Below are 22,958 nucleotides of genomic sequence, written 5' to 3' on the forward strand. Positions count from 1 at the left end.
GAACCCGTGGATCAACTGAGAGCAATGTAACTAGAATATACAGTGATTTTACATGTACTAAAATCCATTATCATTTTATTTCAAAGGTAGATGTAAGCCGTCAACCCACAAGAGTCCTCCCCAATAGATCCGACATATTTAGGAAAGGGTCCGCCATCTTTAATAAGACCCATGCTCGCTCCAGAGTTCTAAGGCTGCTCTGTAATTCGCATCCCATCATTGCTCTTTCCTATGCGTCTCATATCCGTGAACAAAAAGATGCGTTATCGTTTATGAGCAATTCTCAAATGGTGGTTTACACGGTTGAAAGTTTTGTCCATGAGAAGAAATTTTTTACTAGCTTTGCTTACGCTGTCAAATATAGCTATAATCAAAGTGTGGTAAAGGTGTAAGGGTTGGCAGGGGAGAGAACACCAGAGGAAGGGTGGAGACAAGGGAACAGAAAAACAGTAAGGATGGATTTAAATGATCTTTCCTTTTATTTTTCAAATTCACCAACTCTTAGAGTAGTAGCAAGGCTCTCGAAAGTGGAAATTACATATACGCTTGCATTCCGAGCGGTCGCTAACTTTTAGCAAAGCATCGAGTTTGATCAAACAGTGACAGGAATGAAAATGGTGAAGACGAGAACGATAATGATGAACCAGCTTTCTCTTTGGCACCTGTGGTAAATGGTAAAGAGGTGGAAAGGGGGCGTGCACTTCGCAAATTTTAACTAGGGTATATTGAGATTAAATTTTCAAGTCTATCTTGGTTTAGATAGATTGTGCGACCTCATCATAATGGAATAGCTACCATAATACCACGCGGTATCGCGTAGTAACTGTCGCGTTCTGGTTGGTTTGAATAATGTTCCCTTCATCGGCTATGAAGTGTTGTAGTCTAATAAAGTTTCCATTATGTCTTTATTTGAAGTATACTACAAGCTTTTTTCTAATTATCAATATCAATAGTGCAAAAATTAATTCATTCGGATACTGACTGATTACATATTAAATGATTCATCATGATATATTTTAAAGCGGTCTTCTCTGGCAATTTGATTATAAGAAATGATTCCACCTGATCATATAACCTAAATCCGTAGTTAAGGAGGTTACCCAGCAGCTGGAGAAAAATGTTTCAATTTGCTATAGAGCTCATAAGCTATAGTCTAAGCAACATAAGTGAAACTGGTAATAAATGCATACAGTATTCGCTCAATTCTAGGGGAAGATATAAGTTCAAAGTCTACTCTCGATCCTCCTGAGGAATCCCAGCGTTAGCGTGACTCTGAGGGGTCTGAGAGTTCTTTGTGTTGTCAGCTTGCCTATGATTTAATGCACTTGGGTTGATATTCTTGGAATCTTCTTTTAAAACTCCCTTTTATCTAGAAAAGAGGTATAAGGAAATTAGAGGTACCCATCTTTGTTACCGGTTTTTCTGGATATAGATCACGAAGATTCAAAACTCATATATACCTCACTATTTCTCAGGCAGTGAAAGAAGAAAATAGAGAGTCCCTTCAGAAAAAAAAAAAAAGTGGAGATTTAAATTGATCAGTTTATAAATATACAAATAAACAAATAGATGCAAAAATAACAAAAAAGCTTAAATCGGCTTGGTCCTTTTATCGTATGGTAGCAACCAAAAGCATTACACTTTTTTTTGTCACGAATGTAGGGCTGTGTCCTAACAACTCAGCCAGAGCTCTTCTATTGTTTCTTAAATGTCTTCTATCGTTCACTCGCCTAAGAGTTATTTTTCAGAATATATCTCTATCCTTCAGATTTAATAGATTCATTGTGACCCCATTATTAATGTTTAGCAGAGGTAAGGCTTTGGAGATAAAAATAAAAGTGCGAAAGGACGTCTTAGATAATCTTTTCAGAATGGAATGGTGGGTCTGGTGTCCAAAAGAGAATCTGCGTCATCCTTAGATATGGAGACACTTTAAGTATTTCTGAAGCTCATCTTAGTACGCCCTTATTTTATCCAGTGAAAAGCAAACTGCCTTAAAGCTTAACAGCACTTTACCTGAGTAGAGTTAAGGATTACAAAAATGTAGGAGAAGGCGATGTGTAGTGGCAAAAGGAAGCCAATCAGCCATGTAACACCCAGCAACGGAGCTAACACGACGCATGCACGGATGCCCAGCCTGTAATAGACCAAATGACATAGGCTTTCATCTGAATTCTTATCTTTTTCCCCTTCAGCGGAAATAATGGAAGACTGACAATCTAAGTTTAAACTGAAAGTTATAAATACACTGGACATAATGGTGGGGGTGACATAAGAAGCAGTTTGAAGGCTGTCCATCGAAAACGCAATTTATAAACGACAAGGTATTATGCGAGACTATTTGAAGTCTTACCTCTCCTCTAAAATAATTAGCTTTATAAAGACATTACAGGGAGAAACATCTCTTATCATCCCACCTGATCTGTTCAGTCTGGTTATCCTTCACCTGTTGGATTGTTGTCATTTCCTTGATAACTCGCACAAGGATTACCATGTTAATCTTCAGGGATTTAAAAGGAAAAAATAAAAATAAAGTAAGAAAAGTACGTATGATGCACGATCCTCGCAGTAGAAAGCGCTATTTATGTAATAGCGAAAATCAGACCTGAAAAAAATCAGGCCTGTACGGGATTCGAACCGCTGACCTCTGCGATACTAGTGCAGTGCTCTACCAATTGAGCTAACAAGCCAACTGGGAGTAGGCCATTAAGTTGATTCGTAATAAACCCGTGATGATAAATCAGATACAATGAATATATGAAGTTCATATACAGGTCAGTGGTTCGAATACCGTACAGGCCTGATTTTTTTCAGGTCTGATTCTCGCTATTACATAAATAGCGCTTTCTACTGCGAGGATCGTGCACCATGCGTATCTACAACCGCAGTTCAAATATATGAACTTCATATATTCATTGTGACCAAAGTAAGAAAAGAGAAAAAAAAATAACGATCGATATTTTTTTCTCTCTAGCTTCTGCCATACGTTTTGGGAAGAGGACTTTCAAAGACCCATTAAGAAAATTTATGGTTGTCAAAATACTGTTAAAATCAATTTTGAAACAACTGTATCTAGATGACTGAGCCCATATTCATTGAGAAAATTCAATCTATGGCAACTTACAATTGTGATTAGTCCAACAAAGGAAACAAATATCCAGATGATATTGTTAGAGGAGGACATCCAGCATCTTATAATCAAAACAATAAAGTGCACAGGTCTAGCTTTCAATTTCGTTTTGTCCGTTTAAATAAAAGAATTAGGGGATATTTCATGTCAGAATGTGAAATCAAAACCCAAAGGATGGGGCAGCACGATGCCTTTATATTACTTTGCAAAATTACGAAAAACATCATTCTGGATGATAACTTAAATAGCTTCCTGGTCTAGCACACGAAGAGACTGATCCACAGTTTGAAAGAAGGAGGTACCTAGTGAAAAGGGTGAGGTAAAGGCCATTTTAGAAGGCCGGGGAGGGGGGGCTGCTGGTATCAAGTTTCGTAAAATTTAGTACCCGTTCTTGTCTTCCCTGAGTCCTTGATAACGATTTACCAATATCAGGAGGCAGGTAAAGGGGAAATTGACACCCTCGCCCCTTGTCTTTTTCAGGTTCACATTTCCAGGCCCTCTCTACTTTTTAAACGGTTGATAAAATTAGAAAACATTCAAACTTCACTTTTTATCGGTGACATAAGTTTCTATTCCATCTTTTCCTGCGGCAATACCTAGAGATGCAGTAACTATGATAGTAGGAAGTCCTGAAGCAAAACAAACAATAGAAAACGCCATTTTAGATCAGTAATTAAAAGCTACTGGTTTATGTAGGACAAGACAGCAAGAATAACCGAGATCTAGGGCTATTACATCCGCCTCAGCCAATGACTGTACAAGTTGAGGATTTGAATAAACCGACGCCTCTTTGTTATCTGCGAAAATATGAAGTTTCAATGTGATTTTTATATTGTTCATCCTCGAAACCTTTTGTTTGTGGGTATAACGTTACTAAAACGCATCTAATTACAAAATTGCTTCGTTTTTTGGCCATTAAGATCAACGCCGGTGACATTCTGCATAAAACCAAGTCTAACCAGCTCCAAAAATACGATACGCCCTCTTTAGTTACCAATCAAGACGATCCAATGATTTTCAAACAGCGCGCGTATTCATTTGAAGACGTAAAAGATATCGCCATTACATGAAAGTCTGTTCAAATTTAGAGTTCTCTCAATGTTTTCATGGCAACTATCTTTTCACGCTTATAACCTCTATTTTAACTCTAATACCTACTTCTGCATTGGTTTTAAGCCAATCAGAATCAAGATATCCTGCTAAGTACATTAATTTTATAGGTCCAATCCCATCTGTGACTGGTAGTGCACCTTACCCCAGCAAAAGCCATGACAAAGATAAATTTTATCGGTGATGTTGTACACCTTTACAACAAATAAGTAGATATAAATACCCTCGACAAGCATCCAGCAACAGGAGACCATCAGGAAATACTGCAAAAGAGCTGCTCCAGCTACACAACCAGCCTGCAGGGAATAGATAATCCATAAAAATGTAATAATTTGCCATTTTTCGAGGTAATAATCCGAACACGAATTAAAAAAAGAGAACCGCAACAAAACAGAACAAACAAATGAAAACTACAAAATAGAAAACATGCAAACAGACAAACAAACTGGAAAAGAGAATTACTCGATCGATCACTCAGTCTGAAATCAATCAGTCAAAATAATAAGAAGCTGAACCAAAGAGAAAAACAAACAAACAAGCACAAGAACAACTAAATAAGCAACAAGAAGGAAGAGTTTAACAGGTCACCTTGTTTTCTGTGGCATCTATTCCAGCAAAAAATATGATATGTCCTGCTCCAATGCAGGAGGTCAGACTAACCCGAATGTGACACAAAGGTGAATGTCTGTCTCTGAAGGGCACAGAATAAATAAAAACAAACAAGTCGTTAAATAGCGACTTAATGAGATTGATTAAGCGGCAAGACAAATGCAAAACTTAGGCGAATGAATTGGGAAGGAAACCATCAGAAATACAACGGTAAATAATCAAGCAAAAAAAAGACATATATGTGCTGAGACTATCCTTTTTTTTTTAAATAAATTATTTGGTAAATAACGGCTGTATACAAGAATATTTACGAGAAGGTTTTTCTTTTACTAACAATTTGTTTGAAGCTATTTTAACTCCTTGGCGAATTTTTTTCAAAGAAAATCAATCTCAGAAGGTCCAATTTCTTTTCCAGACGCGCCAAGGAACTAGTCTGATAACTTGAGAAACGGCGATAACCTCCCAGAATTCAGTTAGATATCACTGCGTGTTTATTGAATTTACTTACGTGAGCTGAATATAGCTGATAACTGTGAGTACGACTCCAGTGAGAGATAACGCCATCCCTACTTGAGTGAGGATTGTCAGTATTTTGTCATGTTCATCTGACGAACGAGTTTCATCCTGATTGAAAAAGTGATATCGATAATAATTTGATTTGGATCAAAGAAAATGTTGTCTATTACAATAAATATAGGCAATTGCAATACCTGTTATAACCTTATGTGGCTTTTGAGATTTATATGATTTTATTTTTTGGAAAAAAAATATATGTATGTATATTCACCTTTCCGTTAGCACCATTGTCGTTTAAGTCCATGAGCACAGCGAAGTGGGTCAAGTGATTGCAAACGCATTCCGTTTGTCTATCTGATATCATGTTTGTTTGACATCCCTCACTTGACCAACTCCCACAGCTGTAAAAAAAGGAAGAGACAAGGACAGACAGGATTCAAAATCACTTATTCTATTGCAAACCCTTTCCCCCTATAATGGAAAAGTGTTCAACTCATTCCACTTATTTCTCAAACGGGCTTTCTGATACTTTAAGCTTCCATTCAGATAGTTTTGGCTCCTATGACAGCTGTAACAATTCACGTTAATAACAGTTTTGTAACTATGGTACTTACTTGTCTTCAGAGAAGTTCCAGAATACACATATTCTTTTTTTACGATTCACCTAGGAGAAAAAAATAATCAATTATGGTGATTCATGACGGTGATAGGACCGTGTGGAGTCCAACTTGGTCTGTAGTCAACAAGTCGGTTTGTTAATTACGAGTATGACTACAGACCGTTCTGTTACCAATTAAGAGCCACTGACCATAGATATCGAGAATCCGCCGACAGTTGCAAAATTTGGTTACTTTATTTCAACGGGTCACTATTCAGACTTAAACGTAACAAAATAACAAGAAACTTATATTTTCAAAGGGATAAAAGAACCATATGCTAGCACACAAAAGGAAATTTAAAAGCGGGACTACATCGCGTTGTGGTGTACGAAGTTGCTGAATCTGCATAGTTTTTCATTGATTTGCGAGTGGGACGGGGGGAGGACAGCTATTCAGGCGTATTTTGAACTCTCGATTTACCGGATAAGAAGAGCGGGATGGAACTTTTTGATATAATTTTTGAGAACGTTTCATCAAAAGGGTCGTCCTTTAGGAAAAATCAAATGAATTAAGGCATCTTGCAACTGTCGGCGGATTCTCGATATTTATGGTCAGTGGCTCTTAATCATAACCATTATAATTTTCCAGAAAGAAAAAGAAATACAGTAGGGAAAAATAGAGACAAGGTCCCAACTACCTAATTCCTCCATTTTGGAAGTTTCCCAGTTGTGATGGTTGCTAATTAATTAATTAATTAACTAATGCATAAATTTAGTTGAGTGGACTTGGTATGATTGGCTGCTTTAACCGTCTGATTAAAAGTGTCCGATTATATCCAACTGTTCGATTAAACTGTCCGATTACAACTCTACAGAATAAAGCAGCTAATGCACAAAACACATTTGAGGAGGTTATAATGGTTATGATTGAAGGAATAATATATCAGGGCTTCAGTGCTCGCCTTAGTGATGCCTTACTAGTGGCAGACTAGTAAAGACGTCATAGTTATTCGCCTTTGTCACGGCCCGCCATCTTGGATTACGTCATTGAATATTTTACATGAGGTCGAGGCCACGCGTGGTAAGTTCACAAACAAAATGGCGACTAGTAGCGATAGCGTTGAACTCGAATTTTGGCACAAAAATATAACAAAAATACCCAAAGTTACAAACTCTTTTGTTGAGGATTTTGCTGAGAAGAACCTACCGATCAAAGCCACTGTAACAAGAGGATATAAATTCTTTCACGAAGAATATATTCACGATATTGAAGGTGAGCCTCGTTGACCTCGTGGTAGCTTTCTTTGTTTGACTGTCTTTCCAATATTTTGTTTCTGTGCTCAGTGTTTTGAGTTTTAACTCTTTTTTCTCGGTTTTTAACAGTAAAACTTTGCAAGGAAGAGGATTCAGGAGTAGTGGCTCGGGCTAAATGCTTCAGAAGTATGAAAAAGAACGAAGATCCTCACAAGTTGTCTGTTGTGTTCGAGAGCTCCTCTATTGAGGCTAGCATCAACAAGTATATGTGTAGTTGTGCTGCTGGACAAGGTCTTTGCCATCATGTTCTTGGATTGCTCTATACTCTTGCCCATTTCCAGCTATTAGGCTTAAAAAGTGTCCCGCCAATGGTTTCTAAAACATCAAAGGCACAGGTAAAATTTAATAATAATAATAATAGATTTGATGATAAACAATAAGAAAAAACAGTCATTAATGTATAGAGATTTGACTGTATCTTAGCAATATTTTTCCTTAAAAACTCCTTTTAATCACACTGCTGTTTTTAAACATAACACAATAAGCAATTTTGAATTCATATAGTATATTTGTATATTATTTTTTTGCAGAGATGGCATATCCCCAGTCGTAAAGAGGGCATTAAAGCAAGGCCAGTGACAGATTTGATTATACAAAAGTCAAAGCCAAAAGATAAATTGCATGAACCTAAAAAGAAGAGAAAGGTGTGTGGTGTGGCAAGCACGATCTACAAACCCTTCCAGCAATCATTAAGTAGCCTTGACTTGACTAGTGTGCTGTCGCCACAGTTTGAAAATCTCAACAATCAACCTGGATTTATGAGAATATGGGAAGATGAACAAAGTGAGCCTCCAATTTTAGTAGACTCGGCCTTTGGAAAGGTGCCAAAAGGCTGTGTCATAAGCTATCAACAGCCATTGAAAGTTAAGAGCAATATTAACATACAGCTACCTGCATTCAACTTTCCATCTTTAAGCTATCCAAATACAGTGCTCAATGAAAAACAAGACCTTTTCTTCAGCTCCCTTGCAATATCAGGTCAACAGTCTATTGACTTTGAAATGGAGACAAGGGAACAGTCAACTACAACAGCATGGCATGAACTAAGGAAGTTTTGGCTTACAGCTTCAAATTTCAAGGATATATGCTCAAGAAGAAAAGACCATGAAATCCTTTCTACGCGTTTACTAAAGGGAAAAGTAATCCAAACTGCAGCCATGAAATATGGGATACAAAATGAGGGGGTAGCTGCTGATATGTACAAAACACAGTTTGGCAGAGACACTCACCTAGTAGGTTTTCTTATAAACCCATGTCTCCCACACCTAGGCTGTAGCCCAGACAGAAGAGTGTTTGACGACACTGAACAACATCCATGGGGCCTGATAGAAATAAAGTGCTCTCTCATTGTTTATCATGCATTCAAATACTGTGACTAAGTTGGGTGTATTTCAAGCCATTTCATAGTTTTTTACTGTTATTAAACAGAACATTCTGTACAAACATGATAAATAAAAATACATGAATGACTTCAACAGGTTTTGTATTTAAACCCCAAAAGGGCATTTTTATAATATTTGGCAATAATGAAATTTGTGAATAAATGTAAAGTTATTAAATTCATAATTTTTTTTCCAAAAAGCTAGTTTGAAAGCTTGCATTGAATCTGTAAAACAAAAATAGTACTAACAATATAATTTTTACTGATTTTACTGTTTATTTTAATGCCTAACCAATATGCCATGTACATACGATACGATTGTTCGATACGAGCTTGCGCTGCCTCAAGTAGCTCTTCTACAGGCTTTTCGGGTTCAGTAAATAAATAATCATGTAGGTTGACAGTAGGTGTTATGATTGTGGTGTCAGTAGTTACGGTGGAGTCCTCCATGTGGCTGCTAGTATCGATGACATTTTCGTCTACGCTTGAATCTTCGATGGGCCCAATTTCGACTGTGGGAATGTAGAAAATAACATGTTTAGAAATATTTAGGGCGGGCCTAAAGTACGATTTCATAAAAAATAAATACCTGTAGAGGAGATTGGCTGTATATTATCCACGACATCAATCTCGGTTGTGTTAGTACGTGTTGTGCATTCGCGTTTCGTTGGTGACTTTCGTTTCTTTGATAAAGTTGTCCATTCAAAAACGGATGGTACAGCACCATTAACGAGTACACTTTTTCCTGTTAGCGTTTTTTTTATATCTGTGGGTTTAAAATGATCAGAGCAAACTCTTGTACTGTTGGTTATCTGAAAGATATCGGAAAAAATATAAGGTTTGCTATATAAACAACGCTGAAACGACGCTAAACTGAACTATGATATATAAAAGGCCATTTACCTTGAAGGACCGGCCGACATCACGCTTAATTTTTATAATCCACTGTCTTCTTAAGTCTTTGTCTTTCGGGAATTGATGAAAGGTTATATTAGACTGCACTTTTGATCTATTGTTATTGCACTTAGGAACACAACAGTGATCTTTGTTCGGCATGATCGCTCGAGTGTTCAGTGTGTCAAGAACCACGCGTGACCTCGTTTTCATGCCAAAAAGCATTACGTCATTTTCAAGATGGCGATACCGTGACAAAGGCGAATAGGATATCAGTGTAACCCTCCAAATTAGATCATGTAGTAACCCTCGACATGAAGGTTTCTGGAACTTCTCTATTAATGAAGTTTTAGTTTGTTATTCAGAAAGAGCGAATTTGTTTTCGCCAGATGTTTCGTTTTTAATAATTCTAATTCAGAAAAGTCTCGGATGTGAAATTGTGGAAAGCCCCCCGGTATCTGAGACTCTCCCCCTTTGTGAGAGGTTTAAGATGACAAAATTTGTAAATGTCGCAGTGCCTAATGGGATGCAATGCTGATTTACATTTCAGGTCTTGGAAAATCTTAAAATTATGGGCTGGTTATCAAATCTCAATTTGAATTGGGGTAAAAGGCGACATAATGTTCGCTCACAAGAAGGATGAATAAACTGTTGGTGTCCCCCTTTTTTAAAACAAACAAAAAAACAAGCAAAATCCAACTAAATTAAAAAAAAAGTGCGCACACAACGAAAGATCGACATAGATACCTTCATGTTCTTAAAAACCAATGTGACATTTTCTGTCAGAAGTTTAGGCTGAGGGTCAATCACGGCGGACATAATTATACTGTCAAGTATCCTGAAATAAAACAAATTATATCATCGCAAAACCAGTCCATCCTCAGCTATTCAAACCAAATACACGTACCTTGTTTCTTTATCCTCCTCAGTTTCAGCTGAGTAGTTTGATATAAAGTCATATAGCTTGTTATATGCCACTCCAAGTACTACCGTGTCTGTTTAACAAGGAAACGAGAACTGCATTGGTTTTGGTTTCCAAAATTTTGAGTTTTAGTTTTTGGAAATACGATTATCACTCATAAATAATCAGGGCCTTGGTGTCATTACAGGCAGGTGATTAATGGAAAAGTACAATATCTAGTACTATTGAAAAAGCATAAAGTTTCTTCATATTGTGACGCCCTACAATAAAGAGAGAGTCGAGAAATTCCAAAACGAAAACCGATTCAGACTAAGGAGGGAAAAAGAAAAAGAAAAACTCACTGTATTAAGTGTAAACTACCTGCATATTAATTGCAAATTTGGAGAACAGATACACTGACGAATTGGCCAGGAAATGGAGGACAATTGTCTTGAAAGCAAATATTCAAAACAAATAAAGGTACTTACATGGATCCATATTAGCTTGGGAAATGTTGATAAAGTTCTCCCCATTGCTTCCATTAAACAAAAAGTCATTTCCTTTCACGAGGACATATCTGACTTGAAAATCTAGATTGATAAAAATAAAAAGTGGAGGAGTATCGACATACATTTTCACCCGTCTAAACAGTACAACTGCATATGTGTACCAAGAATACGCGACGACCTACACAGCTAAATTTTATCCAGTCGTACCTTCCCAAATTTATGACTTTGCAAGCCGATAATTTCCCGGATTCTACAACTGAAAATAACAGTCAATGCTTTCGATCTTGCAAACGAAAAAAAGTTAAATTTTTCTTTAGTTGATGTACAAAGAATAGCCATGCTGGCTCTAAATCAGTGTACACGTAATGCTCGCCAGAACTTATACAGGATAAAGCTCTTTTCCAAAAAAGCGAAGAAAGACTATACTGCACCCACTCAGATCTTCATCGACGTGAGTTGATTCGGGACGTGTCGCCACCAGCTGATTTCTTCCAAAGCTTAACAAAAAGTCTTGAAAAATAAACGCAGCAAAAATGGTATCGCCCAATTTTTGATCCTTTGATGACTGTAAGAACTCTTGTGAACTGCTGCCCCATATACTTGAGATTGAAGCTCCAAAATGTTTTTTTGCATCCTTGAGGAGAAGAGGTGCGATTAAATGAGTTTTGAAAAGTGACTAATGCTACATGTAAGTTATCTTTTCAGAGAGTGATCGAAACAACATTACCCGATTGTCCGGGTGAGTGTAGCCCTGAGAAGGAGAGTTGTCGATGGTGGTGAATGACGTTTCGACAACCTTTGCGGACGTCATTATCAGATTGAAGTAAATATATTGACTATTGACTAAAAATGAAAATCTTACCTCAATACTAATTGTAGTTGGATCATCTCTTGGACTGATGGACCAGCTGCAATCTAAATAAAAGCCAAGAATATAAAATTACAATTATATCATACGAAAAGTTTGACTGTAAGTAATATGCCTATTATATATCAGAGGTTTCCCCAAGTCTACCCAGTTCAGCGGAAATTGCACAGAGACACTGGACCATAGAATAGTTCGCAGTCTTCATGGCTTCTTTCGAATAATAACATGTTGCAAAAACGCGGTACACTACTAGCATCGCTGAACAGTTATAATGTGCTATAATGTGTTATTGTATATGGCATACAGACGTTTTTACTGCATAATAATAACAATATATGCAGAACACGCGGAGGTGGGAAAAATCAGGATAGACTGTACGGTTATAGACAAGGAAAGGAAGAAAGTCGTGTTACTTGAAATGAGCTGTCCATGGGTCAGTAAAAGAGAGATCAAATGTGCTGAGAAGACGAACAAGTACGCCCCACTGCGGTACGAATTAAGAAGGAGATACCCAGAGTACAAGATTGAGCAGCATAGCATCTTAATAGACGCACTTGGAGGGAGCTCCTGAGGGGTCCAGGAAAGCATACGCCAACTGGTTGGAAGTGGCCGATGTCACTCAGTGCTATGGAACATTCAGAAAGCTGTAGTCTCTAGCTCCCTTAAAATTGCCAGGACTTTCAAGGTCCTATCGGACTAAGTTTTTCCAACGACGTCAGTTTTAAGTACAGTTTTTAGAGCATTTATCTCCATTTTAGGGTCTATGCGTATAACATTTTAGAATTTCTTTGGTTTATTTGCGTCTGGACCTGTAAGGTCCTATCGGACTAAGTTCCTTAAACGACATTAGGTTCAAGCATAGTTTTAATAGGTTGAGGGAACATTTATTTCCTTTTAGGAAATCAGTTTTTTTTTAAGTTTAGCTTTATCTATGTAGTAGTGAACATTGAATAGGCTACGCCTTTGGCACCCTATATCAATTTTATTTGTAATCTGAAGCATTCAGAAGTGTATACTGCGATAATCATAATAATGAAAAGAACACAACAATATAGTAACAACTGTTACAAGAGGAAGAGGAAGAGCAGAAAAGTCAAAAGAAAAATACAGAGATTTTTTCTTTTGTAAATAAACGTACTTGGGTATTTCACTCCAATGACAATTTGGAAACATTTGCAGTGTTCTACTTCAAAGATTGAATTCTCGGTGCTGCTCGGGTTATAGATTTGATTTGAAGAATATTTAAACACTTCAAAGCAAGACGGATTCCCTGTCCCTCCTCCACAAAAAAAGGAGTTAATTCCATCGCACCATAAGCCTCTGCTACCGCTGGAGGAAGACGGACGGCATTTTATCTTGCGCCATGTTTTCATGGGAAATCCTCCAAAGCTCAATCCATTACATTCACTTTGATTCAATGATGGGGCAGTTGCACACTTGTCATCTGCAGTACAACAAAAATTGCGCAAAAGAAAACAGATAATCAATCATCTCTCAGACAAAGTAGCATGAAATGAATAGTAATAGAACTTTAATCAATTTTGAGAATATAAGAAAAAAATTGTTTTTCAATTGCATTGTATTTTTAGTAAAAGAGGATACGTAAATATAATTCTGTTTTTTTTTTTTATTGAAAAGTTACCATTGACGCTCATTGTCATTGCATGACTGTCTGGATTCGTTTCTTGATGGATAAAAGTTGGAAGCGTGAGAATTCATTACACATCAGTGCATTGCATAGTTTGAGCAAAATCAAATTTCTGGGGATCATTCTCATATAGGAACTGTATTAATTATCTAGAGGTTTTTTTCTATTCATTCATCTTGTTTTAACTTTGCTAAGTTAGCTGATAATAAATTACTTACTTTGTTCCGCTCTTGTCAAGCAGCTTTGCACAACTGCGGGTTAAAAATAAGGAGAAAGGAACTGTGTCTTTAAAAGAAAATAATTCTAATAACAACTAAAGCAATAATTATTGTTAACTATATAACCATCGATGTAGCTTAAGAGTGGGAATTTTGTCGCGGCGTTACAAAACTCCAGGGTGTAGTTAAGCCCACGAATATTCAATGGTTGTGAAACGCACAGTTCCAATTTGTACTATGTTACAGTTTAATTCAAACCGACAGAGAAATGCTACTTCCACGAACTCAACTACTCTTTTAAAAGACTTGGAACACTATTACCATGGAGCTACTCCAAAACGCATTACAGCAGCTATCCTAATTAAAGTTACTTATGCCTACTACACTTTATACTTAGCTGACTACTGACACACATTCACATACAGTTTGGATATATCAACAAAGTTGAAATGGTAAATTGGCCACCGTAACGATTACAAAAGCTGACGTTTCGAGCGTTAGCCCTTCGTCGGAGCGAATAGAGGAATGTGTGGGTTGTGTGTGCCATGGTCCCACCAATAACGTAGCTCCATTTTCGGCCTATAAAAGCACACACAACCCACAATTCCTCTAATCACTCCGACGAAGGGCTAACGCTCGAAACGTCAGCTTTTGTAATCATTGTGGTGGCCAATTTACCATTTCAACTTTGTTGATATATCCAAATTATCTCCTTACTTCCACCGACGCAGCCCCAAACAGTTTTTTTCGAAACTATCAGCCTTTATTCACATACAGTTGTCTGCAAATTTCCTTAAAATGAAAGATCTTCTATAATAGCTCTCTCTTGGTATAGCATTCCAAACAGTCGGTCACTCCCGACAAAGGCAAACAACTCCTGCTACACGACTGAGTCCTAATATATCTTTACAAAATATTTCAGAAAATTCCAGAAGCTTATGACACAACTAGTTTGGTAGTATTATATCGTAGCTACATAATTTGATACAACTGTTCCAGAAAGCTCCATGGAAAGTTTATGTACGTCAGTGAGCATGACTCGGCATTCCAAGAATTTCTAGATACTTATTTTTACAGTCACTATCCACGACTGGTAACTCATTTCATATGGTTAAATAGTTACAATTTATCTGCATATTGTCCCATGGTATCCAGATTAATAGAGTCAAATCGCAGGGCTTCATCTAAAAAGCACGCGGGACTCAAAGTTTTCGCATGAAATAGAGGCTAGCGGTAAGCGAGTCCAAGATGACACCCAAACCCTGAAATTCCACCGTATTCAGAAAGAAGCAATACGGATAGAATGCGTTCTCGTTAAGTCGGACTCAATTAATTTGATGATTGTGGTATACAAAATAAACCTAACAGCAGAAGTGAACCACCGCAAGACTTCAGTTAGCACACAGCTTCTTACAGCCCCATCCCAACATTTTTCAGAATTAGATGTCATTGTTCAGGTGTTATTGAGACATTGTAGAGAGCTGAGCATACCCCCAATATAAAACTGATAAAGAGCAAGGTTAAACTATTTTTTCTCTCTGAAAAGTGAAATATACATTGGGTTGGGAATATACATACAGTAATCAATGCCTGTTAATTACAGGGTCCTATAAGGAAGTAGTTGAGTTAAAACCTTTATCAGTGTTACATCTACTAACCTGAAATAATGTTAATGGCAGGCTTTGCTCCCACCCGATTTGGAATGAGCTCTTACCAAAGTTTTCTGAGTTAAATCGATTTCACCCCTAGGTTTGATTGAGTTCACTTCCCCCTCTAAGTATCTTTATGTAATAAAAACATATCCTGAACTACCAGAGAATGAAAAGATTGACTATTTCTTTTTTCTTCAGACACGACGCAAGATTTGTCCTTATATCCTAAATCTTGGAGTGCACTCAAAATGTGGAGTGCAAATTTGATTGAGTGCGAAACCTCCCTAATTCGGTGTAAGAGTTTACTTACAAAGGGTTTCCTGAAAGTTAACTAGGCGGCAGCAACTAATACCATCTGGGTAGCAAGAGGGGCCGAATTCAAAGGAATTTTCCTGCCTACAAGTTTGAACTCCTTAAGGCGCTGATTAAATCGTTCCACATGAATTCTAGCTTTGGCAATCCGACGGGTTTCCAGTTTTTCTGCAACACTGAGACTTTTCCTCCCTTTCAAAAATGGACGGATTTTCAGTTCCACTTGTACAGGATTCAGGAGCTCACGCACTGTGAAACCACGGTCAGCCAACGCTAAGTCATTAGGTTTCAGGTACCTCGTGATACCACTCTTCCTTGAAGATTTGGACATCATCAATATCCCCTTCAAACAAATCAGACAGAAAGCAGGCACCACCATCTGGGGTCACTGCGATGAGACATTTGAATATGTTGGTGTGTTTGTACGAAGAGAAGGTGTTACCTTGCCTGGCAAAGTTTCTGGAACATTCAACTGGAAATTCTGTACAGTCTACAGCACACCTTATGTTCTTCCTAATTTTGAAAACCTTAGGCAGGAACTTCCTGAGTTGTGATCTCTGCAGAGACATATAACTGTGCATGTCTCTAAATGTTTTATACATCAGCTGAGTGTAAGTGGTGAATATCTTTCGCAGCTGGGTTTGCTCTATATCCCTGTCCGGAGTGCTGAGAAGAACTGCCAAATTCCTGAGAGAAAAACCTCTCCTCAGTCTCACTAGGCACGTAAATAGTTGCTCTCTTGTTGAAAGCTGACAATTTGGACCCGTGTTTGCTTTTTCCATCGCAGAGGAAGCCTTACAGACTTATTTAACGAAGAAACATGGTCAGGGAAAATATGGAGAGCTTCAAACTGTGAAGATGTGAGGCCAACGAAATGTTTCATGAGGGATAAATTTTTCACAATGTCTTCGTAAGACAGACTACTTACGATCTTGGGAGCCTGATAATGTGGTCTCTTCAGGGCGACTTCGTTCTTCAAAATCATTGTGTCAACCTTGGCAGAAAGAATGTACCCAGAACATGCAGTCTGTGAGCCTTGATCAGCGACCAAACTTCCAGTCACAGGGTTTTCATACACGTGAACACAGACATTATCTTCAGTTACTACTGTTGAATCGGTTACAGGCGTGATAGAATACCTAGTTTCCTCTAGTTCGTCGATCGGCAAAGAAACGTCTAATTACTTTTCACACTTATCCTCAAGAAGCAATTCTTTCTTTCTTACTGGCTCTGATCTTGGTTTTGGTGCCTTTCGCTTTCGAGCACGTGCACGACTGGCTTCTGCTGGCTTTAGATTTCCCTTTAGAGGATCGGGATGTTCCTCTGTGGGGCCTTTTTCGCCGGGTTAATGAAGGGCACAAATGTTCGTATTTCTTGAGATATTATTTTCGTTAGAGAATTCCCTCGAACAAGCCACTAACCATCTTCTGCACCTCTCGATATTTTGAGTCGGTTTAGGAAATGGGATGAAAGCTTTCTTTCGGGACTCCTCCAACTCTTTGAGTGATTTTGGCTATTTCTCCGGGTACCTTGAGTCGGTTTTGCAATTACCCCAACGGCAATCCTTGGTACCAACCATTTTTCTTCCTCCGAGGAAGTACAGACCACGATTTGCTCGATTTTTAACAATTTTTGTTCACATACTGTCGCCAACCGGCATACATTCGCTTATGGCGGATCGCAATGTTTGTCTGAGTCCGCGGGGGTCTCATAAGACGAAATCTATTTTTAGAAATAGTGCGCGACGCCATGGGCTCTTTTACTCCTGAGAATAAATTCAATACCCGAAAATATATCGACGGAGACTTCCGCTTTCTAGCATATATCCTACAATTATGATTCTTAGCTTTATATCTATACATTTTTTTTAACTGAACTTTTCTGTTAAAAAATGTAGCATTAAATTGATCACGTGAAAAAAAGCTGACGCGCTAATGGTATAGTTTGTGCAAGTTTCAATCTTTTAATATTCACATTCAAGATGTACCTTATCTTATTGAATCAAATTTAAAATTGCGAAGGATGACGTATGTAAATAGTGCATTGATCTAGAGCAAAAAGCTTATTCGTCGCTTTTATTGGCATCCGAAATAGGATCTTTTTTCTATCACTTTTTTCGTAATAATCATGAGGAAATTCTTTTGACTTAAAGCACCGTTAGCCCCTACCTTTTTCTTTTAATTTTTAAATTTTTTAGTTGACGTTTTGAAGCTCGACCCTAAACATCTGGTTTGATGCAGTTCGTAGCGCTATTTTTCAGTGTATTGTTATTCTAATAAGCGAACGAGTTATTTTTTCTTCAAATAAGTTGCATGTTGATTTTCTTGTTTCTATCAAATATGGAAGCGCGTGTTTCAAATCGAAGGAAATCGGAGCGAAAAAGGCGATTATCTGAATACACTTTGAAGCAATATTAAGATGGCGTTGTATCCTTTTATAAAAATTCTGGTATAGGCCAATCATTATTCAATTAGAAATAAGTCGCAAAACTAAAACACATTTTAACTTTTTTGTTTGAAGGGGTGTTTTGATAAACTGCTGCAAGTTCCGTTTTGATAGCATTTCCGCTTTGATCATGATCGCAAAAAAAAACTGCCATCGCTTTTTAAAATATTTTGACGGTGCCTTTCGTCATTAATTGATCCTTAAGGGAATTACTGACCCATAAAAACATAGTTTTCCTAGTATATCTGTATATATTTAATTTTTTTAGTTAAAGAGACTTTAATTGAAATTAGAATACGGTTTCTGTCGGTAAGTGACAAAATTTGACAAAGGTATTAAGAAAGTAAAGACCTTTTTGGGGTTTTTCTTTGACGTTCTAATGACAAGGCAAGTTGCCTCTAGTGATAATTTTGATCAGCGTATGACGTTACTCACCTAGAATGAACGTCGCAGCCTGAAATGTGCTCGCCAAACCAGATAGCATTTTGATTATCCCTCCTGTTTGCACTCGATGAAAAGACTCTATCAATAGATGAAACTCCTCTCAATTGATCCACTCCCAATGAATCAAATATGACGAAGATATATATATATATTCACTCGAGGAGCTAATGATTCATCCAGTGTGTTTTTATCCATATGTCATCCCAGTTATATTACTGGTTATCACCTGCTCTACAATTTAGCACGTAATGCATTACTTAATATTTTAAATACAGTTTGTCATTAGTGACCCATTGACTTATTAATGAGTTTTTGTTTAAGAGTTTAAGAGCAGAAAGACTTAGGGATATAGTCTCGTGCAAGCTAGATGGTTCAAAGAAAAAAAAAGCCGCCTGAGGGGTAACAGTCGTATTGTGTCATCTGCAAGATAGCAGCATATGACTACAACTACCAGAATCCTTCAGGTTTTTCTTTGCTGCATTGTTTTGTTATTTTCAGTTAGGGCTTACTTTTCTACAAGCCTCTCAAGTCAACTAAATTTTTATTTCAAAATCAAATAATATTAAACTTTGCTATAGATAGCTATCGAGAAAATGCTTATTAAAAATATTAAAAATTATAGAATCGAATAAATAATAATGATTATAATCGTAACAAGGAAACTTATGTTTATAATATTAATTTGACTAAAAATTTCTATAGACTACTCCTAAAAACCATAATAATACATCGTGCTTTGCTTTCTCCGAAAAATCGAAAAGCTCAAAATACAGCTTGATGGCAACTCCCCCCTCCCCTCTACGTGAAATAATGAAAAATTATGCAACTCCGGCAACTTCTTACGCCGCAACGCGATGTAATCCTAAATTAATTGTTATGTTGTTATGTTCAAGTCTTAGACAGTTACCCGTTGAAATAAGGTACTTTGTGCCTTTGCCGCAGAGGTAAAATAAAGGTCAACTTAAATGGCAAGGGTCTGCCACATATAACGGGGTCTGCCATATATAATTACAGATCAAAAAGATGCATCGTGTTAAAGCTTTATTCTTATTGTCTAATTCATCTGATTCTTCTCTTTTGGACCGCTTTAAGCGGTGCCTCCAGCTTGAAAAGAGTTCGAGCTATTATGACGAAAATACAATGCGATCCGTTTAGTAGCTGTTTCGCAAAAGGTCATATACATTGTCATGTAGATGGAAATTCTTGTGAAGAATAACACTTATCTTACTCAGAGATTGATGTCATTGAGTTTTGTGCAATATTTGCCATGTCGTATACCCTTACGTTCAAGTACCTACAACAGAGATCGGTGTTACACATTTCTTTTATCCCAAAGGTAGTAATAACCCGATTCAGTCTGCTGACTTTTATTTTTTAGTGAAATCGTTCTAAAAATACTGCCTTTTTACACCTAGGGAATATGTACGGAAAAAAGTAAACTTGTTCTCCAAGAAAAACTGCTGGAAATACGCATGTTTAATGCCACAGGTCATCCATTTTATACGTTTATTAATTTTTTTTTGTGGTTTTGAGGGGGTTTTTAACCTAAAGGAGCAGCTTCTTGTCAATAGACTGTTAGCTATGGGCTTGAATTAAGTAATTAAATAAGTCAAATGAAAGAGTGATATCCCCCTCACCTGAAATGACTGTCATGAACTAAACTGCACCAACTGCCAACGTATAAGAAAGGTTTTTCGTAATTTAAAGCTTAGGATATATGCACACCCAACCTTGAGATGATAGTTTTTCTTCAAGCCATGTTTCGTCAATGCAGAAGGTAAATTTTCATTTGCCGCCAGATATCGCCAGCTGTGTATTTTTTCAGTGCCATCCTGATCTCATGGCGCTTAAACAATATTGGCCAGTGAATTTAAATTACTTTTCGTCCCCAACGTAGTATAGGTAACGAAGTAATGCATCCGCGTGTTTCGAAGAAAAAATCCGCATTACCTGTCTGTCCCGAAAGGGATCAGTTGGTAACTTTGCAATAATATACCGCATGCTAACAAGCTTGGTACCGGTGGAAATCGAAACGTAGTGCGAATTGATCTTTCAGGATATCCTTTAACTTTACAAACATGGTTTTACAAAAAAATTACTGAGTATAAAATCAACTCTCCTTTACGAAAAAAAAAGAAAAAAAAATTGAGTAAGACGAAGTTCCTCCAAAGAAGACCATTCGGCGGACTCAAAGAGATCGCCGACAACGGAATCAGAATTACCAGTAGTTAAAAAAACCGGTGGATAAACTGTGCACAAGGTAATACAAAGGGATTGTACTAAAATGCATGATATTTTGATTCCAGGAGACAGATTTTAGCCTTCTGCTCACAAGAGTCCTCTTCAACTGATCTGAATATTTAACAGTCGGTCCGCCATCTTTAATAGGATTCACGCTTAAGGCCAGACTCCTAAGTCTGCCCATTTCGAAACCCATCAATAATCTTTCTTATGCTTCTCATATACCCGCATAAAATTGAGTGTCAAACTGAGAAATTCTCAAAATGACGGTTACCACAGTCGAGTTTTTCGCCCAGGAAGGGAAGATATGAGTTGAAAGTGTACTCTCGATCCTCCTAAGGAATCCCAGCGTTAGCGTGACTCTAACGGGTCTGAGACTTCTTTGTGCTGTCAGCTTGCCCATGCATATGGTTTAATGCGTAAGTTCCGAACGGACATTTCATGATTTTAACATGACACAACTCCTAGTTGTTACCAGGTCGAGCGAGTGATCTTGTTCGGTCATGTGTATGAGGATTTTTTTCTGAAGATTGTGAATGTGAATCGTTTTCATCCTATCGATTTCGACGAGCATTTTTCAGTTATTTTGAAAGGAACCCTCAGATTGTTTGTAAGTGTTCGATATTTTGGTTTCTTTGGGCTTTGTATACTTTCATTTTGTCTTTATTTTGCTTCGCGTTTGCAAGTTTCGATTGGGTAATTCTACTTTCAGAAACATATTTGTATGCCTTCTATTTCGATGAACCTGGATTAAAAGACTCTCCTTTTGAAAGGCCCTTTTATCTAGAAGGGAAGTATAAGGAAACTAGAGGTACCCATCTTTGCTACCAGTTTTTCTGGATATATATCACGAAAAATCAAAATTTACATGTACCTCACTGTTTCTCAAGCTGTGAAAGAAGAAAACAGAGATTTCCTCAAAAAAGAAAACACTAGAGATTTAACTTTATCAGTTTATAAATAAACAAATAAACAAATAGATGCACAAATAAAAAAAAAAGCCGAAGACGTCGCTTTTATCGTATGGTAGCAACCAAGAGCATTACACCTTATTTTTCGCAGCGAATGTAGAGTTGTGTCCTAACAGCTTAGCCAAAAATCTTCTTTTCTCTCTTTCTGTCTCCGATCGTTCGCTCGCCTAAGGGTTATTTTTCAGAATACAACCCTATCCGTCATACTTAACCGATTCACGATGACTCCGTTATCATTGCAGAGATGAGGCTTTGAAGATAAAAAAGAGAAGTGCGAAAGGACGTCTGAGATAGTCTTTTCGGAATTGTCTTATTTTAAATGCTTATTTTAAATGTTTACATATTTTAGCTTACGTATTTATCTGATTCCATATAGTTGTGTAATCTGTGAGGGCCACAAGTTTATTAGCCTCCGGCTATTAAGGGCTACCCTCTTTAAATAAAGACTTACATTCATTCAAGGGTGGGTCTGGTGTCTAAAAGTGAATCTGAGTTATCCTTAGATATGGAGACGCTTTTAAGTATTTCTGACGCTCATCTTATCAGAAGGACGCCTTTATCTCATCCAGTGAAAAGCAAACTGCTATAAAGCTTTATAGTACTTTGCCTGAGTAGAGTTAAGGATTACAAAAAGGTAGGAGCAGGCTATGTTTCATGACAGGTTGGAAAAAAAAACGTGCACTTTAAGTACCTCTCGTTGTTCCAAGCAAAGCCTCAGAAAACTTTTCTAAAGCTTAGCGAGGGAAAACAGGAGGTACCTACAGTGCACGCATTTTCCGTCCTGTCATGGTAGCAAAAGGAAGCCAATCAGCCATGTGACACCGACCAACGGAGCTAACACGACGCATGCACGGATGCCCAGCCTGTAATAGACCAAATGACATAGGCTTTCTTCTGAATTCTTATCTCTTTCCCCTCCAGCGGAAATGAAGGAAGAATAAAAATCTAAGTTTAAATTGAAAGTTATAAATACTTATAAATAATTTGGACATAATGCTGGGGGTGATGCACAACATGAAAAAGGAGATTGACGCAAAATTAAAGTTGCTTAAATCTGCGTAAAGTTCGTTAAATAACTTTAAGCTAGTTTTATAATGTTCGTAAAGACGCGTAAAGCTCTCGTAAAGCTCTCGTAAAGCTGAAGAGCCAGATTTGCGTTTAGTTTAAAGTTTGCGTAAAGCTAAACTGTTACTAGAC

General features: G+C 37.4%; 3 protein-coding genes and 1 pseudogene across 8 annotated transcripts; 1 reads left to right on the top strand and 3 right to left on the bottom strand.

Annotated features, from left to right (window-relative positions):
• Positions 1-886: 886 nt before the first annotated feature.
• LOC148736713 (adhesion G protein-coupled receptor L4-like) lies at positions 887-18,783 on the bottom strand. 6 transcript variants are annotated; one of them, XM_088749605.1, is made up of 19 exons: positions 18,541-18,780; positions 13,697-13,729; positions 12,969-13,274; positions 11,825-11,877; positions 11,398-11,596; positions 10,942-11,043; positions 10,460-10,547; positions 10,300-10,390; positions 5,980-6,029; positions 5,637-5,766; positions 5,358-5,473; positions 4,829-4,931; positions 4,464-4,536; positions 3,678-3,759; positions 3,125-3,191; positions 2,418-2,500; positions 2,017-2,137; positions 1,461-1,502; positions 887-1,369 (listed from the first exon to the last, which is right to left on the bottom strand). In XM_088749605.1, the coding sequence occupies exons 1-19, from the start codon at positions 18,587-18,589 to the stop codon at positions 1,310-1,312; spliced, it is 1,848 nt and encodes a 615-aa protein (XP_088605731.1). In that variant the 5' UTR covers positions 18,590-18,780; the 3' UTR covers positions 887-1,309. The 6 variants fall into 6 exon arrangements, 4 of the variants coding, with proteins under 4 accessions (XP_088605731.1, XP_088605728.1, XP_088605732.1 ...); XM_088749602.1 differs by having other exon boundaries at positions 4,386-4,536; XM_088749606.1 differs by lacking the exon at positions 18,541-18,780 and adding an exon at positions 15,659-15,803 and having other exon boundaries at positions 4,386-4,536.
• LOC148736714 (uncharacterized) lies at positions 6,972-8,656 on the top strand. Its single transcript, XM_088747689.1, has 3 exons — positions 6,972-7,236; positions 7,347-7,612; positions 7,808-8,656. Exons 1-3 carry the CDS (start codon positions 7,062-7,064, stop codon positions 8,654-8,656), a joined length of 1,290 nt encoding a protein of 429 aa, XP_088603815.1. The 5' UTR covers positions 6,972-7,061.
• On the bottom strand, positions 8,665-9,820 carry LOC148736715 (uncharacterized). The gene is made up of 3 exons (XM_088749607.1): positions 9,562-9,820; positions 9,248-9,470; positions 8,665-9,170 (listed from the first exon to the last, which is right to left on the bottom strand). Exons 1-3 carry the CDS (start codon positions 9,775-9,777, stop codon positions 8,860-8,862), a joined length of 750 nt encoding a protein of 249 aa, XP_088605733.1. The 5' UTR covers positions 9,778-9,820; the 3' UTR covers positions 8,665-8,859.
• Positions 15,651-18,166, bottom strand: LOC111346599 (uncharacterized; annotated as a pseudogene).
• Positions 18,784-22,958: the final 4,175 nt, after the last annotated feature.

This window comes from Stylophora pistillata, chromosome 2 (assembly GCF_964205215.1).
Source record: "Stylophora pistillata chromosome 2, jaStyPist1.2, whole genome shotgun sequence".
Lineage (NCBI taxonomy): Eukaryota > Metazoa > Cnidaria > Anthozoa > Scleractinia > Pocilloporidae > Stylophora > Stylophora pistillata.